General features: G+C 34.8%; 1 protein-coding gene across 2 annotated transcripts in view; it reads right to left on the bottom strand.

Annotated features, from left to right (window-relative positions):
- The window catches only part of efr3bb (EFR3 homolog Bb (S. cerevisiae)), a 78,017-nt gene that overhangs the window by 18,540 nt on the left and 42,373 nt on the right, over positions 1 to 17,104 (bottom strand). For both annotated transcript variants that reach the window (XM_056445498.1, XM_056445499.1), the window contains 5 exons: positions 11,621 to 11,755; positions 10,804 to 10,882; positions 7,743 to 7,878; positions 1,753 to 1,911; positions 1,290 to 1,401 (listed from right to left, as the gene is read on the bottom strand). In XM_056445498.1, coding sequence (XP_056301473.1) covers positions 1,290 to 1,401; positions 1,753 to 1,911; positions 7,743 to 7,878; positions 10,804 to 10,882; positions 11,621 to 11,755 — 621 coding nt within the window. The remainder of the gene's footprint in view (positions 1 to 1,289; positions 1,402 to 1,752; positions 1,912 to 7,742; positions 7,879 to 10,803; positions 10,883 to 11,620; positions 11,756 to 17,104) is intronic.

Here is a 17,104-nt window from a genome sequence, read left to right as displayed (position 1 = left end):
AACTTTTTTTTAAGATTTATTTTTGGACTTTTTACCTTTTATAAAGCGAATAGGGCAGTGTTTCAGACAGTAAGCGAAGTGGAAGAGAGATAGGGGATAGGGACGGGAAATGTCCACAAGCCGGGATTTAAACTCGGTACGCCCTGAAGTGCTACTGCACCATATGTCAGCGTGCTAACCACTAGGCTATTGCGCTGACTACAAAAGCTAACTTTAACGAAGTGTTTCAAATAAATGTTCTGATTTTTTAAAAAGTACATACTGTTACTGAATGGATAGAGGACAATGCACAAGACAATGCAAAAGGATGTGCAGCTTGATTAGTGTGTTCAGCATTAAACTCTACTAAGTGAACTTGTAATCTAAATGGAATGTAATATGCTCATCATAAAATGTAAAGAAAATAAGTTTTCTTAAGGATTAAAGTAATGTTTTCTATTAATTTTAAAATAAATTAGGAAATTACCCACGGCGACTTTAATGTGATATAGTTTGTTATATTTAACTTCGGCTCACAGCCCAGTTTTAGTCTTTGGCCCTTCATAAGAAAAAGTTTGGGCACCCCTGCTTTAAAGCAGTGTTTCACAATTTGGGGGTTACGTGAAAATGATAGGGGGTTGCTTGGTGATTTGCAAATGTCAAATAAATTTTATTAAATTGTAGTAATTGCCTTATTTTATGCATAACCCACAGAACATAAAAAATAGCAGTTAATAGTTACATTAAAAAAGCAACAACATGCAAATAAAAAGCCATCAGCCTTTTAATTTACTTTCATAGGATTGGTGTGTTTACGTTAGATTAACAACACTGCAATAGCGTCAGATGCAGCAGATTGATTTTATAGCACCAGGTTAAACTTTCTGACACCTTTATGGCAATAAAATACAACACAAATAAATACAGGCCACTACTGAACATTGAGGATGATCATGGTGGTGGTCTCCAAAATTACACCAATAGACTTGTGCTAAAACCATTGTGCCCACCAGTCTCTGTAGCTGAAGTTAATATTAAATACATTTATAAACTATTATATAAATTACAGCCTATGGTCGTAAGACTGTTGCCTTTTTTTGTGTTATCAATATGCTCACACTTATATAGGCTTTTGTGCTATTGTATAGGCTTATATAACTATTATTTGTGCAAAATTTGTAATTTTATAACCACTTTCGAGGAATGTGGGGGTCGCGAGTCACTGGCATTGTTATTTTGGGGGTGACAGGCTGAAAAGTTTGAGAACCTCTGCTTTAAAGCATAGTAGTAGTATTAGCTTCAATGCTCACCCTGAGCCTATAGAGGGCAGTGTAGGATGCAGGCCTGGAATCGGGACCTTCCCCATGATGAAGAGCATCACCTCAGAGCGCTGGTAAGTCGGTAATGTGTTTGCAAATGAGCCTGATTTAAAAAAAAAAAAAAAAAAAAAACACAGACCACAAAAGTGAAAAATCACTTTAAAGCAGACAGTGAAATAACACATACACCTAATACACAAATACACTTAATTGAACATGTACTGTACATCACCTATATTCTGAAGCACATCACCTATATGTGCTTTTAGTTACTTGTTAATTAGTTAAAGTTATAGTAACTAATACCCTTAACGTCAACCAAATTTGATTGTAATGCAACAAATGTTTAATAAAAACCTTTTAAAGTTATAATTATTGTGAAAGCGCTATCCAAATAAACTTGAACTGAACTGAATTGAAAGCAGGCTGAATCATATTATGCTCTCATACACACCAATAGTGCGGATGACGGCTTCTTGCAGCTGCCTCTCCTCGTGCTCCTTGATGATTTTGGTGCCGATGTTGGTGCAGTCGTACGATCCTGTGAGTTCATAGTCCACACTGAGCCTCAAATGCCGAAGCAGTGTGTTGAAAACCTCTAACACAGTGGGGCCTAAAATAAGCAACGAACACACCAAAACATTAATAATGTATGCAGACATTTTGTTTATGTAAGCTGCAGGTGAGCAGAATAAATTAGTAACACTGCTGAAACATCAGGTTGAATTTTAAGGTGTCATTTTTACCATCATTCTGTTCCCACCAAATTTCTAGTCAGTGTTGCCAGATTTAGCGTCTTTTTCAAGCCCAAAAGCTTTCCAAAACCCACCCAAAAAAGCTTAAAATATTAGATAACTATTTTGTTTAATTTATTTAAATCAGAAATTAACCTAGTTACTTTAACTGTCATACTTTTTTAACCATACAACAACCAACAGTCACAAAACCACAATAGTAAAATTACAACACATCCAGATCACATCGAAACACTGCAGATCCTTTCACCCTCACACTGCACTTATTGTTGTGTAGATTACACTACCTATTAGAGCAGAGCTGCCCAAAGTGGGGCCTGCGGGCCAAAGTTGGCCCATTGCAACCTTTGATTTGGCCCACCATCCCATCGTAGAATGATAGAGAGGGTTGGGGCGAATGTCTTTTCTAATTTGATGTAACCTTTTTTGTGTGTTTGTTTTATTGCTGAGCTACAAAAAAAGCAAACTAACATTAAATGTAAATGAATTTGAGTTTTTAAAACTATGCAGAAGACATGGGCGAGCAAATCAAGGCAAAACCTATAGTGCAACTCTACTCTGTTATAAATGAAATTGCTTTTGTTTTTTCTGTAATAAGTTCATTATAAAATGTAAAAAATATTATACTGTATTTGTTAATATAAAGCATTGTTTTCTAGTTATTTATAAATATTATTAAATAAATTAGGAAATTACCAATGGCAACTATATTTACCTTCGGCCCACTAGCCTCAATAAAGTTTAGTTTTTGGCCCTTCATAAGAAAATATTTGGGCACCCCTGAACTAGAGTATGTTTTACTTTCGAAAATGGGGTATAAATTCATCTCATTTAACGTTTTAAATTCTTTTGAACATAATTAGGTGCTTCTTGTCAATCAGACAATGCTTCTATGATTGTTCTTGCTGTCAATTGCTGGAAAAAATGATTGATAAAAGTGTCATGATAATCCACTGTGAGTTTAATTGCAGGTGCAGTGGGAGTCAGATTTTTGAGTCAGAACTTTCATTCACCTCCTCTTGCGGGTTGGCCGGAGCACACAGTTATGTTTTGTTAAATAAGTTTCATATAAAATTTACGTTTCAAAACTGCCCAGATTTTGTCGGCCCGCCAATGCCATTTTTTACCCACACACTCAAAATTCAGTTCAAAACCGTCCAATCTGGCAACATTGTCTACAGTTATCAAACATTTATATACCTTTGTTGCAATATTATGTTCTTATATATTTGTTTATAACACAAATTTTCATTGTTTAAGCATTTCAGTCAATATTTATTCATTCGGCTTAATAGTCCCTTTATTCATCAGGGGTCACCACAGCAGAATGAACCGCCAACTTATCCAACATATGTTTTACACAGCGGATGCCCTTCAGCTGCATCCATTCACACTCATTCACACACATACACCATGGACAATTTAGTTTATTCAATTCACCTATAGCGCATGTCTTTGGACTGTGGGGGAAACCGGAGCACCTGGAGAAAACCCATGCGAACACAGGGAGAACATGCAAACTCCACACAGATATCCAGTATACCCAGCCGGGACTTGAACCAGCGACCTTCTTGCTGTGAGGCGACAGTGCTAACCACTGAGCCACCATGTAGCCCTTTCAGTCAATCTAATTACTATACAATAATTATGCAATTCCATGCTTTAACAGTAGAGATACATGCACATATACTTACGGTCATGTTTTTTTTAACATTAAAAACTAAAATCTTTGCATTTAAACGATCATATCTTTATTACTCTATTAAACTAATGATGTTGGTGTTTTTAGTTTATTTTATTCATATACATTTTTTATTAAGATCTACTTCGTCTATTTTAGTGCTTTTTAATTATGTTTAATTGATTGTATAATTTTTGTATTGTTTTTTAGCTTGACAATTTTAATATCTGTCCAGGGACAGCGGATAAAAAATAGCCTTCTGGCTAATTCTGGTGCATTTGCAGCAATGCTTATTAATGTACACGGTCCCTGCCAAACAAAAAAGAAGTAAAATAAATAAATAAAAATAATATTACTTTATCATTATCAGCTAGCATAAAATTTTAGCAAATTTATTATTGATCAAACTGATATACAGTATGTATTTCAACAATAAAGTAACATAATACAATACTATAATTTCTTCTGTTACAGTTGAAGTCAAAATTATTAGCCTTCCTTTTCAATTTTAATATTTTTTATTTATATTATTTCTGAAAACAAGACAACATGTTTTGCTTTTCTAGAAAATTCTTCTTGATTTAAGAATTTTTTGATATTTGGACTGGAAACAAGACAAAAAAAAATCTAAATAAGAAAAACATTTTTTGCAGTGTGCTAAGCTATCTCTGTAAAAGCTAATGTCTCTCTTTGCATTAAACTTTGAGCGTATTACATTCAGAGATGTTGTTTATGTTCACACATCTACATTACACATCAACTAAAATTTTAAATATGGCACCTAAGTGCCTCTTTAAAAAAAATGTAAAACTGCTTTTATTCTAGCCGAAATAAAACATTTAAGACTTTCTCCAGAAGAAAAAAATATTACAGGAGATACTGTGAAAAATTCCTTGCTCCCTGAAATATCATTTGGAAAATATATGTAAATTTTTTTATGTATATATATATATATATATATATATATATACATACATAAAAAAAAATTATATATATATATATATATATATATATACCTCTAAAATGATTTGATTCGGTATAAACTACATCAAAGCGCTAATTTAGATCTGCAGGTGGCGCCAGTACAGCTCTCGGTTCAGCGGAGAGGAGGTGTGAAGGACTTTCACGCGGGACAGCGAGTGTGAGCAATGACCTGACGTCAGAGAGGAGAGTCGAGCTGTGAAATGTGTATTTTTGGCTGAAATTGAGATTGGGTCAGAAGCAATGTTACAGTTCTGTTCTCCCAAAAGAGCAACTTAGCGTCTGGTGGAGAGTGACCCAGATACTGAGCACAGGCGTGAAATGTGTGATATGTGTTAAGGCCTGTGCATACAGATTTAGAGGACAAGTGTGTATTTTTATACTGTGTACCAATATTTGCTGCTCGTTTAAAACAAATTTTTAAGCTTTCAGAATGTAAAGTGAAAAAGAAGAGGGTTTTATTTTGTTTTTTAAATTTATTTTTTATTCATTCAATATTTCATATTTTATTTTTTAAAAATGTTTCTGAATTTTAAGTTTCAAAGCGTTATTTTTCTGTATTATTCATATTATTTTTTATATTTCTTGGCACTTATACCGTTAAACAGTAAACAGTTTAGGGTTTGATTTGTGGCTGAACTTGTTTCAGTAAAGTACAGTAAATAATATTACTGTTAATTGTCTGATAACCTTTTTTTTCAATCTGGTCAATCATGACATTCATTTATTCATTCATTCATTTTCCTTCTGCTTAGTCTATGATTTATCAGGGGTCGCCAAAGCGAAATGAACAGCCAACTATTCCAGCATATGTTTTACGCAGTGGATGCCCTTCCAGCCACAACCCGGTACTGGGAAACACCCTTACACTCTCATCTTCACACACACACTCATACACTATGGCCAACTTAGTTTAATAAATTCAACTATAGCACAAACCGGAGCATCTGGAGGAAACAGAGAGAACATGCAAGGAGAGAACAACTCCACACAGAAATGCCAACTGACTGAGCTGGGACTCGAACCAGCGACCTTCTTGCTGTGAGGCAGCAGTGCTAACCACTGAGCCACCGTGTCACCCTCATGACATTCAAAGATGTTTTTCCCAGATAACAACTGCTAAAACTAATAACACAGAGTCATCCAGGGTACTACAAATCATCTTGACAGCTCGCTAATGCATTTTTAAAAGCTTATTTAATTCAATTAATCTTTATTTAGGGTTCTGACCAGAACCAGAAAAATCAGAGCACATCAGAGCTCCCAGTTAAAATTCAGAATAGATTTTAAAGTATTATTACTTGTCTATAAATCAATAAATGGCCTAGGACCTCAATACATTACAGATATGCTCACTGAATACAAACCTAATAGATCATTCAGATCTTTAGGATCAAGTAAATGAGAAATTCTAAGAGTTCAGTCAAACTGTGTGAATCGGCATTCAGCTACTGAGCCCGCCGCTGCTGGAATCAGCTTCCAGAAATGATCAGATGAGCTCCAACATTAGGCACATTCAAATCAAGACTGAAAACACATCTGTTTAGCTGTGCCTTTACTGAATGAGCACTGTGCTATGTCCGACAGATCACACTATTGTGGCTTTTTTTTCTTTTTCCATTCTTTATAACCTGTTTTAACACATTTTTATCTGTTTTTATCTGTTTTTAATCATGTTTTTATTTTCTTATACTTGTCTCTTTTATTCCTGTTTATGTAAAGCACTTTGAATTGCCACTGTGTACGAAACGTGCTATATAAATAAACTTGCCTTGCCCTTATTTCTATAGCACTTTTACAATGTAGATTGTGTCAAAGCAGCTTAACATAGAAGTTCTAATAAATCGAAACTGTGACAGTCCAGCTTATCTTTTACACTGCTGTTCTAGAATTTTTAGTGCAATCTTGCGACTGAACAATAAAGAGGTTAGCATATGCTCAATTCAGCCGTTTTCTGTCAGCATTACGTTTAATAAATTGTTATTAGAGCTCAGATCAATGTTTTGTCTAATTGTTTACTGGCAAATAGCCATGTAATAAGTGGGATAATGCACATCTAGTCATTTGTATACATAATATATAAATGATATTATATACTATTATGCAGCACAATTCCCTGAAATGCACCAAACACACACTCAAAACAATTTGTGATAAATAAAAATGCTAATATATAACATGATAAACAAACAAAACACTATAAATTATAAGTTATCTATACAACAATTTTAGAGCACGAGGAATAAAGGAGAGTTCATGATGTTTAGTTTTACTACTGGGTATAGCAAATGTCTTATGTCGCCGAAGAAGGTAAACAGTCCCTAGATATACATTACTGCAAACTTTTAAAAGGCAAAGGCAAACTTTCAAACAGCCCCTAGATCAGGGGTGCCCAAACTTGGTCCTGGAGGGTCGGTGTCCTGCAAAGTTTTGTTCCAACCCCAGTCAGACACAGCTGGGCTAGCTAATCAAGCTCTTACTAGGCTTTCTAGAAACATCTGTGCAGGTGTATTGAGGCAAGTTGGAGCTAAAATCTGCAGGACACCGGCCCTCCAGGATTGAGTTTGAGCAACACTGATCAAGGGGCTGTTTGAAAATTTGCCTTTACCTTTTGAAAGTTTGCCTAATGTATATCTAGGGGCTGTTTGTCTTCTTCCGCGACATAAGACATTTGCTATACCCAGGAGTAAAACTAAACATCATGAACTCTCCTAGATATACATTACCCCTAAAATAACTGTAAAGTCTGATCTACAATACCTAAAAGAACACTGATTATTTGTTTAATTGGATCATTGTTAAATTTACTAGGTAATTCAAATAAAAGTGACTTGATCTCATTGGTTCACAATGTACAGTATTTGCTTTTTGCCTAAGATTTGCTTAAATTAAGTTTAATTAACACTTATTAGATGTGCAGAATTGTTATTGTATTAGGTAATATCAGTTTTTGAGTCTATATTGACTACACTAACTAAATGTTTGAGATAACTATGAGAGAGATTCAGATTAATCATCCAAACCCACCAACAGAGCCACTGGCAGCAATGGCAGCCACTTCCAGGAGCACCTCCACTATCCCAGCACGCACTGTGGCGGAGCTCTTACTGTTGGCATCCAAATGACCCAAGAGCTGCTGAATGACCAGATGAGAATGCTGGGACTAAGAGAGAGAAAGAGAGAGATACAGGAGATCATATACATATACATCTTTTTATCACCTTTTCTGCTGTATAATATGATAAACTGACAGCATAAATACTGGCAATGCAATGCTAGTTTCAGAGCAACAGGCAAAACTGTGACACTTTAGTCACTAATATACTTTACTCTCCAACTGAAAGTAAATGTAATTGGGGAAATAAAACTAGCTGGTTTAATTTAAAAACTGAAATAAAACTAAACAGCATCATACTTTAAGTTTGCTGTAAAATGACTGTATTTTTATGTATTATTTGGTTTGATCATTCTTGAATTACTGAATTACTACAGTAGCATACAAACGTGCAAAAATCAATATATTCAGGTACAAAAAAAATGTTAAATACCTTTTTTTAAAAACAGAATTTCTGCAGGTTTTACCAAGGCAAATTTAAGACTTTAGGACCATCAAGAATGAAATTTCAGACTTATAAACCCATGGATTAATCTACTATTTAAAATCTGCCATCAAACAAAGAAAATATGTGGTTTGCAAGATGCATCAAGAATATTAAGAAGGTGTGCCTTCGATGCGGATTTCATCCCTAACCACATAGATGACAGATTTCGAATATGGACTAAGTAGTGAATTTTTAACTACTACATGTTTTTTTGACAAGGGTACAATCCAAACTTTTGAACTTCTAAAGGAAAAAAATATGGGTTTAATCAAAGTGACTTTTATAGATACCTTTAAGTAAGACATGATATTGATCGTAATATTAAACCAGAAATATTGAAAGTTGCAGAGACAGGAATAATAAAAGTGTTTCTATCAGTGGCAATGCCCAATCATGTAATGAGATCATTTCAAATTCATATAAGGGATTGCTCGAATCTGTAGCAGACAATACACTCTTTGTAAGAGATAAATGGAAAATGCAAGGAAATCTTAATATCTCAGATGAGGATTGGAGGAATATTTGTAAAACTCAATGGAAATGTACCAGCTCAGCCATGTAGAGAGAATTCCGTTGAAAGAATGTTCTAGGTTTTTCATCACACCATCACAGAAAATACAAAGAGGAAAGAGCACTAGCTGCTGAAGAATGTGTGGGGGAAAAGTAGCTAATCACTATCATGTTTTTTTGGAATTGTAAGAAATTAACCCCATAAGAGATTAAAATATACTTAGACGCCATTTTTGAAGTAGAGATTGCTTTCACTTGTGAATCTTTATATTTAGGTAATATAAATTTAGATGGGTGGATTAATAAAGACAAGAAACTGTTATTTATTCTTCTGGCAGCTAGTAAAAAAGTAATTACAAAACAATGGGTAAAATTAGAGTCACCTACATTTGAAGAATGGATTGATACAGTGCACACTATATATATGTCATGGAAAAACTTTTTCATTAAGAACACAGACTGAATGCTTTTTTCTAATTTGGAGTAAATGGATTGAGTATATTTCACCAATATGCCAGAATTTTTCTTGAATTGTAACTTTTAAATGTAATATTATGTGTCTAAATATGTATCTTTTTTTCTTTAGAGGAAATCTTTTAAAGGATTTGTAGCTCCCCATGTTTTACTGTTTACAGTTGTTGTTGTTAAAGAGAAGAAAAAACAAAGCATATGCAAGATCTGTAAGTCTCTTTCTGTATGAGAGATTATGCAAATTACATATGTATTTTCTTCAGACTTATATAGGGTTTAACGCTAAGGATTTTTTTAACAGCTCAGCAGAAAAAAAATAATTTACTTGCCCAATCAAGAAACAAATTCAAATTAGTAATTTCCTAGCCACATATTTTAAATAATGTGTCAAATCAAGCAGACTCCGTAGTATAAATGCAAATTTCATTAATTCATTTTCCTTCAGCTTAGTACCTATTTCAAAGGTCGCCACTGCGGAATAAATCGCCAACTATTCTGGCACATGTTTTACGCAGTGGATGCCCTTCCAGCTGCAACCCAATACTGGAAAAAACCCATACACTCTCACACCTGAAGGAAACCCACGTGAAAATGAGGAGAACATGCAAACTCCACACAGAAATGTCAACTAGCCCAAGCCAGGGCTCAAACCAGCGACCTTCTTGCTGTGAGGCGACAGTGCTTACCACTGAGCCACTGTGTCACCCTAAATATCTTTCGCCAACTGGTGAAGTTTTTTTTTCCCTCGCCGCTGTCGCCACTGACTTGCATGGTTTGGGATCTATAGAGCTGCGCATCGATGGATTTGCTCTTCAGTGTTTGGACTCTCAGTAGTGATTATTAAACCACACTGAACTGAGCTCAACTGAACTGAACTTAAACACTACAAACTGAACTTCACTGTTCCTATTTACTATGATCTTTTATGTGAAGCTGCTTTGACAAAATCTACATTGTAAATGCGCTATACAAATAAAAGTGATTTGAATTGAATTAAATGCAAATTTTTTCAACTTAAAAAAAACCTCTTCAAACAACACAACAGACTGTTTTAATATTAGTTATAAATAGTGTTTTGCTGAAGGTTTTATTAAGATGCATTTTTGGTGATTGGATGCGTGTTGGATTAATTGGGTAGCTTCACATAAACAAAGGAAAAACAAGACGATATTTCAGTAAATTTAAGACTTTTTAGGGCCTAAACTTTGGTTTTTGAAATTTAAAACAATTTATGACCCCATGGACACCCTGAAAAAGTAAAAAAGGGCATGTCAATGATCACACTGAATATGCAATGACATTTTTGTGATATTTTCTGAAAGATTACGAATATCCAAGCACACTTATTTTTATTATTATTTTATTTGTTATTGAATTCCTTTTGGATACCTTACTGGGCAAATGCCAAGAAAAAATATTTTTATAAAATCAAATTTTACGTTTATTAACTACATTTTAATATGTAATGTTTTTTTTATTTGCTATTTTTATTGATTTTAACTCACCTGAATGGAGTACATGATGATCTTAAAACAGCGCACGGCAAATGTTTTGCCTTCCCACAGTGAGTGATTGTCAAGATGCCTGCAGTGAGAGAACACAAGCCAAAAGTGAATGAAAAATACATTTTAATTCACCTGCAGTGAGATTAGTTGTTCATTAAAAAAACGGACACTTCATATTCTTTTACTAGTATGGATGTCAGTGGCTACTGGTTTCCAACATTCTACAAAATATCTTCTTTGGTGTTCAACAGAAAAAAGAAACCCAAATGGTTTGAAACCACCTCATTTTTGCATGAATAACACCTTTAAAAATTAATACTTCATATTCTTTTGCTACTATGGATGTCAGTGGCTACTGGTTACCAACATTCTACAAAGTATCTTCTTATGTTTTCAACAGAAATAAAGAAACCCATAATGTTTTGAAACCACCTCCTTTTTGTGTGAATTATACCTTTAAAAACACTTCATATTACAATCTAAGAAATACTTTACCAGTAATATTCTTTTACAAGTATGGAGGTCAGTGGCTACTGGTTTATAACATTCTACAAATTATCTACTTTTGTGTTCAACAGAAAAAAAGAAACCGATAATGGTTTAAAACCACCTATTTTTTCTTTGAATTACACCTTTAAAAACTATCACCTCATATCCTTTTACTAGTATGGTTGTCAGTGACTACTGGTTTCCAACATTCTACAAAATATCTTCTTTTGTGTTCAACAGAAAAAGAAACCCCCTCATTTTTGTGTGAATTACACCTTTAAAAACAAACACTTCATGAGACAATTGTGATATGTGGCAGGTCTCTTACATCAGCACAGGGGTGACTGCGTTCTTGATGTTGCCGTAAGCGGCTCGACCCAGCAGTTCCCGAAAGCAGCGCTCCGTCAGCTCAGCCGGGCTTTCCTTCTCCTTCTCACTGGCCTGCAGCGGCGAGGGAGAGCGACTGCAGAGAAAACAGAACGAGACAGGCTTTCACACTTCAGCTCTTCTCGGCGGAGATTAGAAACACAGCTTTAACTTCAGAGAAATGCAAATTAAAATGGAACAAATCAAATCACATTGAAAAGAAAAACATTCGATAAGAAGACAAGGCTAAAACCTGATGGCGAAACACCAGTGCTTATTAAAGATACTTCAAGCAAGCACCATGAAGAGAGTGGCTACCATTATAATACTCCAATAAAGTCTGAATAGTTGGATGTTGTTACCAATGTTCAAAATATGGAAAAGTTGGCTTTTTCGCTAAAACTATGAATGGACAAATACTTGCTACATCGGGAGAAATTGATTGTGTTGATGCCTTTATATTGTGTAAACTGATCTTTATATGCATCTGTCAGCATGTCTTATCTGATTGATCAACTGTTCACTTAAGTTCAGACTTATTAGTTTTCTTTTGTTTCCTTCTTCTTTAAATAAATAGAAAAAGAAAGAAGGCAGGGCCAAACTGTAAAGAAACCATTTTAGTAGTCGACTTCTGATGTTAGACACAGACACTTAGCACTAAAAATATTTGATTTAATCGTTTAGTTTATTTATGTTTATTAATTTTATTTCATAACCTTTTATATGATTGTTAAATGTAAACATGTTTTATGCCTGACTAAACTCTATTTGATGCAAAGCATTTAGAGGTACAAAAGCTTTATTATCATTTCAATTTTGCTTTTTGCTTTTTTTGTACAGCGGGGAAAATAAGTATTGAACACATCGCTGTGTGGCTTGAAATGTTCCTCAGATGTTGGTAACAACCAAAGAAATCCATATATGCAAAGAAAACAAGTCTAATTAGTTTACAAATGAAGTTATGTGTAATAAAATAACATTATGCAGGGAAAAATTACTGAACACATGAAGAAATGTAGGTGTAGAAAAGCAGAAAAACCCCAGACAGCAGCTGAATAACATCTCTCAGTAGTTATTCAGCAACCCTCTGCCCTTTGTTATTGTAAATGAATATTAGCTGCTTCAGTCCAACATCTACATTACCAGGATGATGAAGATGAAACCAGGTTGGACATTTCAGCAAGACAATGATCAAAACACAGCCAAGGAAACTCTCAAATAGTGCTGCACGATTAATCGAAAAAAAGATCACGATCTCGAATCGACCCTACACACGATCTTAATTCAGCTTTTCTACGATTCAGCCAATTATATTTTCAAGGTCAGGAGACAAGCAAGACTATTGCACAAGTCTTCACAGCAACATTGACACCTTTAAATGGCGTTAAAAGCGTCACATATTGTATTTATAAGGTATAATTCACCCAAAAATGTAATTTCTGTCCTTATGTAATGATGTATTCGTGGCCGCGAAATCACACGTGAGCTGACCGCGAGCTGTTTGTTTACTACAGAGAATGCGCGAATGCACGCCAATGACACCTACTTTAGTGAACAGAACCTGCATAGGCTGTGAATAACATCTAATAAAGTTGTAAATAACGTTCGGTTTGCTGCACAGAGCGATCGTTTGAGGGCTGTGCGGGAGGTTTGACTTGCATGTATGTGTTTTTTCTTACAGTGACAGCAGTCATGAGCTGCACTCGGAAGTGAAGGTGCGCACATCATTTAAATAATCAAATGGCATTTTTCAGTTATGATTACGTCAAACATTTGATAAGTTTTTTTTCTTTCATAGTGAACACAAAGTGTTGTGCATAAAAATAAATGTTTACTGTGTCAGTATAACAACCCTAGCCTATATATATTGTTGAATATAACACAAGAGGGAATCTGATAATGACAAAATTCTAATTTTACCAGTGAAAACAAATGGTCTAATAATGCTGTTAATGACAGATGACACGCACATGTATTAAACATCATAAATCAACTTTATAATTATGAATAGTTATATTCTGATGTCATCATTTTACTGTGAATTAACAAACAGGACATATTGAAAGTCTGTTCAAGTCCATCATAATGACTATACAAAATGTAGCATTTTAAGCAACAGTAGACCTACACACAGGCCTAATATTATTATTGTTGTTTTACCATATGTTTGAGAATTAACAATAATAATAGGCTAATCATGTAACCTTTATTTTACACTTACAGAATTGTGAGAAAATCGTGATCTTGACTTTAAGCAAAAAAAACGTGATTCACATTTTCGCCAGAATCAAGCAGCCCTACTCTCAAATGCTTTCAGAGAAAGAAAATCAGCCAATCATATGACTCGAATCCAAAAGAAAATACAAATTAAAGATCAGATTTGACAGACGCGACCCACAGAACCATCAAGATTTTTACACTCTGTTAAAGTCTGTAAAAAACTCACACCTGAGCAATGCATGTGACTTCATTCTCCATAAGAGAAGCGTCATTAAGCAGCCTTCAGCAAAAAAAATCCTTTTATTTAAAGTATTAAATACATTTCAGTAGTTCAGCACTTTCTCTTTGTGTCATTTTATACTTATTACACTGAATTAAAAAAAATGTTTGAATTTTTACCAAAATCTGGTACAAATATGCTCAGGAAAAAAACATGAAAGTAAAATATGCATAAAAATACAATGACTTTTAAAAACATCTACAAAAGTGTCTTTATATACTTGAATTGCCAAGTAAAGGCAGGACAGTGCAGTAAATTAAGCTACAGAGGCACACAAAAGCATGCTCGAACACACACACTTTTATTTTTATATCCCACAAACAGAGATAAAATGATGAGGCTGTAAGAAAACAACACAAAACAGGAAATGCTTTTTATGCCCAGAAGGCTTAAAGTTGAAATAGAAAATTTAAAATAATACATATTGTATATTAATATTGTATGAACATTGAAACTGTTTAAAATTAGAATGACACAATCAGTTTACTATCTGATAATAATGCTAACATTTTGAAAAATGTTATTTGAAACTTCTTAAAACATATCAAATCTTATTATCACAGACATTTTGCTCTCACGTATTTATCTTAAGCATGTCCTGACATTTAGATTTTTGCAAGTCAAGAAGACAAAATCTATAGATTAATACAAATATTTTTAGAGTACCATAGAAATCAGATATTAAAGGTCCAGTGAAGTTAAAATAAAGGTTTTTAGATGTTAGTATCAGTATGCTAGTCTTCAGGGATATCTATAAGCTAGTGTGCTACAAAACAGTGACAAAATTCACGTTTAGAAGATATGAAACTGATGAAAACATGTAAAGCTTGTAGTTTGTCAAAGACTATAAAATACACAAGACACGTCACTTGTATAGTTTTGAATGGGGAAAAATGTAATGGTCAACATAGCGAATGAAGCCCCGCCTTCTAGTATAGGGGCCAATCAGCGATCAATCTAGACTGATAAATCTCCGAGGGAGGGGCTCGGACCAGACGTGAGTTTCTGCAGATATTGTTTGATTTGAATGTTTAGAAATAATAACTGAAAAGACAGTTGTTATTAAATTTTACTGATGATTCCTAATGTGAAATTTAATCATAAGCTTGGCAAGCAGTTTTGGAAAATTGGATGTTTTACCATTCAGGCCAAATGCCTGAGCATTTCAAAAATGGCTGCCGAGTAAAATGACTTGCCTAAAAGGGAGTTGGAGTTTGTCACTTTTGCCTAAATGGATAAATGTTTTTTTTCATACTTCAGTTTCTTATCAAAGCTTGACCAATCAAATGCTCTCAAGTATCAGACATGCCCCGCCCCCTTGAAGCTTCGCATTTGCTTTTCGTTTGATGTGCTTGAGCTCAACCACTCTTACTGGCAGAGCTGTGGGAACACAAAACGCTATTGGCTGCTTTTTTAAAAATGGGAGGAGCTACTCTATGTCCCACCCTCTTTTCATTTTTCAGTTCTCAAATAAAATTTAACCTCAAATAAAAAAATGCAGATTTTAAACCACTTCACGGGACCTTTAAAATAACACAATATAACAATACTGAATACAACTACACTTCTTACGCTGCGTCAAGCATCAAGCATGAGTGATTTACATGTTAAGTCAATGCAAAGACGCGAATAGACATCCTGCGGCGCGTTTGAATGAAATGAATGAATGAAGCTGTGCAAGTTGAGAGTCTTAACGTATTGCTTGAGTTGGAAAATCTGAACTTCAGCAGACATTTGTGCTGCGTTGACCAATAAGAAACTTCTCTAGTAGGGGCGTGATTATGACATAGTGCCTGTTGTTGGTGTCCCAAGGGGAAATTCTCTTGCTGACACCGGTTTATCAAACTGGGCTCGGCTCAGTTGGAAGCACCGTTAAAAGATTTCATCATCCAGGTATAGTTTCTGGAAAAGTTTATGAACTCACAGAGCTGGCTGCACCTCTGAAAGGATCTAGTGGACTCAGACATGACGCCGACCGAATCTTCCTAAAGTACATGAAGTTCAGCTACTATCTAAATAAAATCCATGTTAGTCATTTAGCAATGAAGCTAGAGTCATCGGGCAGAAGCCCAATCCATGACGCGAATCCGCGTCTATTGTGAAGCGAATTTGATGCGCGAATGAAACGAGTAAACTCAAAATGTTCAAGGTTCTATTTTTGCACAAATGGCGCAATTTATTTGTGCTTGCTGCATCTGCTGTGAGCACAGTATTACAACCATTCAACTCATACCATTAAAACATTCAAATCACCAAGTCTTAATTATCTTACATATCTTGCGTCACAAGTACGATCCAACTTTATATTAGACTTTAACTAGTATGTACAGTACCTATACTGAAACTTATCAAGTGTTACGATGTACTTATTCTGTAAATACACATTTTTACACTATTAAATACCTGCATATAATTACATATAATCTTTAATTACACTGTTGACCATCCCTTACACCACCCTTAGTCCTACCTATACCACCAAACCAGTCCCAAACCCTCCACGTTTCTCACCTCAAAACCTCCAGAAGTGTACTTCAACACATTATAACTACAGTAAACACGTTGTATTTATTTGTTGACAAAAGTACATCATAGTTAAGGCCATCTAATAAAAAAGTGGAACATTTTTTTAATAACTAAGGAGTCTAAAAGCCTGACAAAAAAATCCATATTTAATGAAAAGCTTCCTGTGTGAGCTTTGCCGTGTGTTGGAGGGTCTCACAGGGTTAGTCTCATCATTAATTAATCTCGCTGTTCCTCTGCCCTCACACACCCGCTGTCAGTCAGTCTGCTGCTCCGCACACCATCCCTTGCTTATATAATCGCACCACACTGCTCGAAATCTGCAGAAACTCTTCCCACCTCAACTAAACATGCAGAAGGATGCCGGTCACTTCAGTTCACCAGAAACATGAGCGCATTGTATTTTAGTTGACTGCTGTAGCT

Source organism: Danio aesculapii, chromosome 20, assembly GCF_903798145.1.
Source record: "Danio aesculapii chromosome 20, fDanAes4.1, whole genome shotgun sequence".
In the NCBI taxonomy this organism is placed as follows: Eukaryota; Metazoa; Chordata; class Actinopteri; order Cypriniformes; family Danionidae; genus Danio; species Danio aesculapii.
This window is presented reverse-complemented; position numbering and strand designations above follow the sequence as displayed.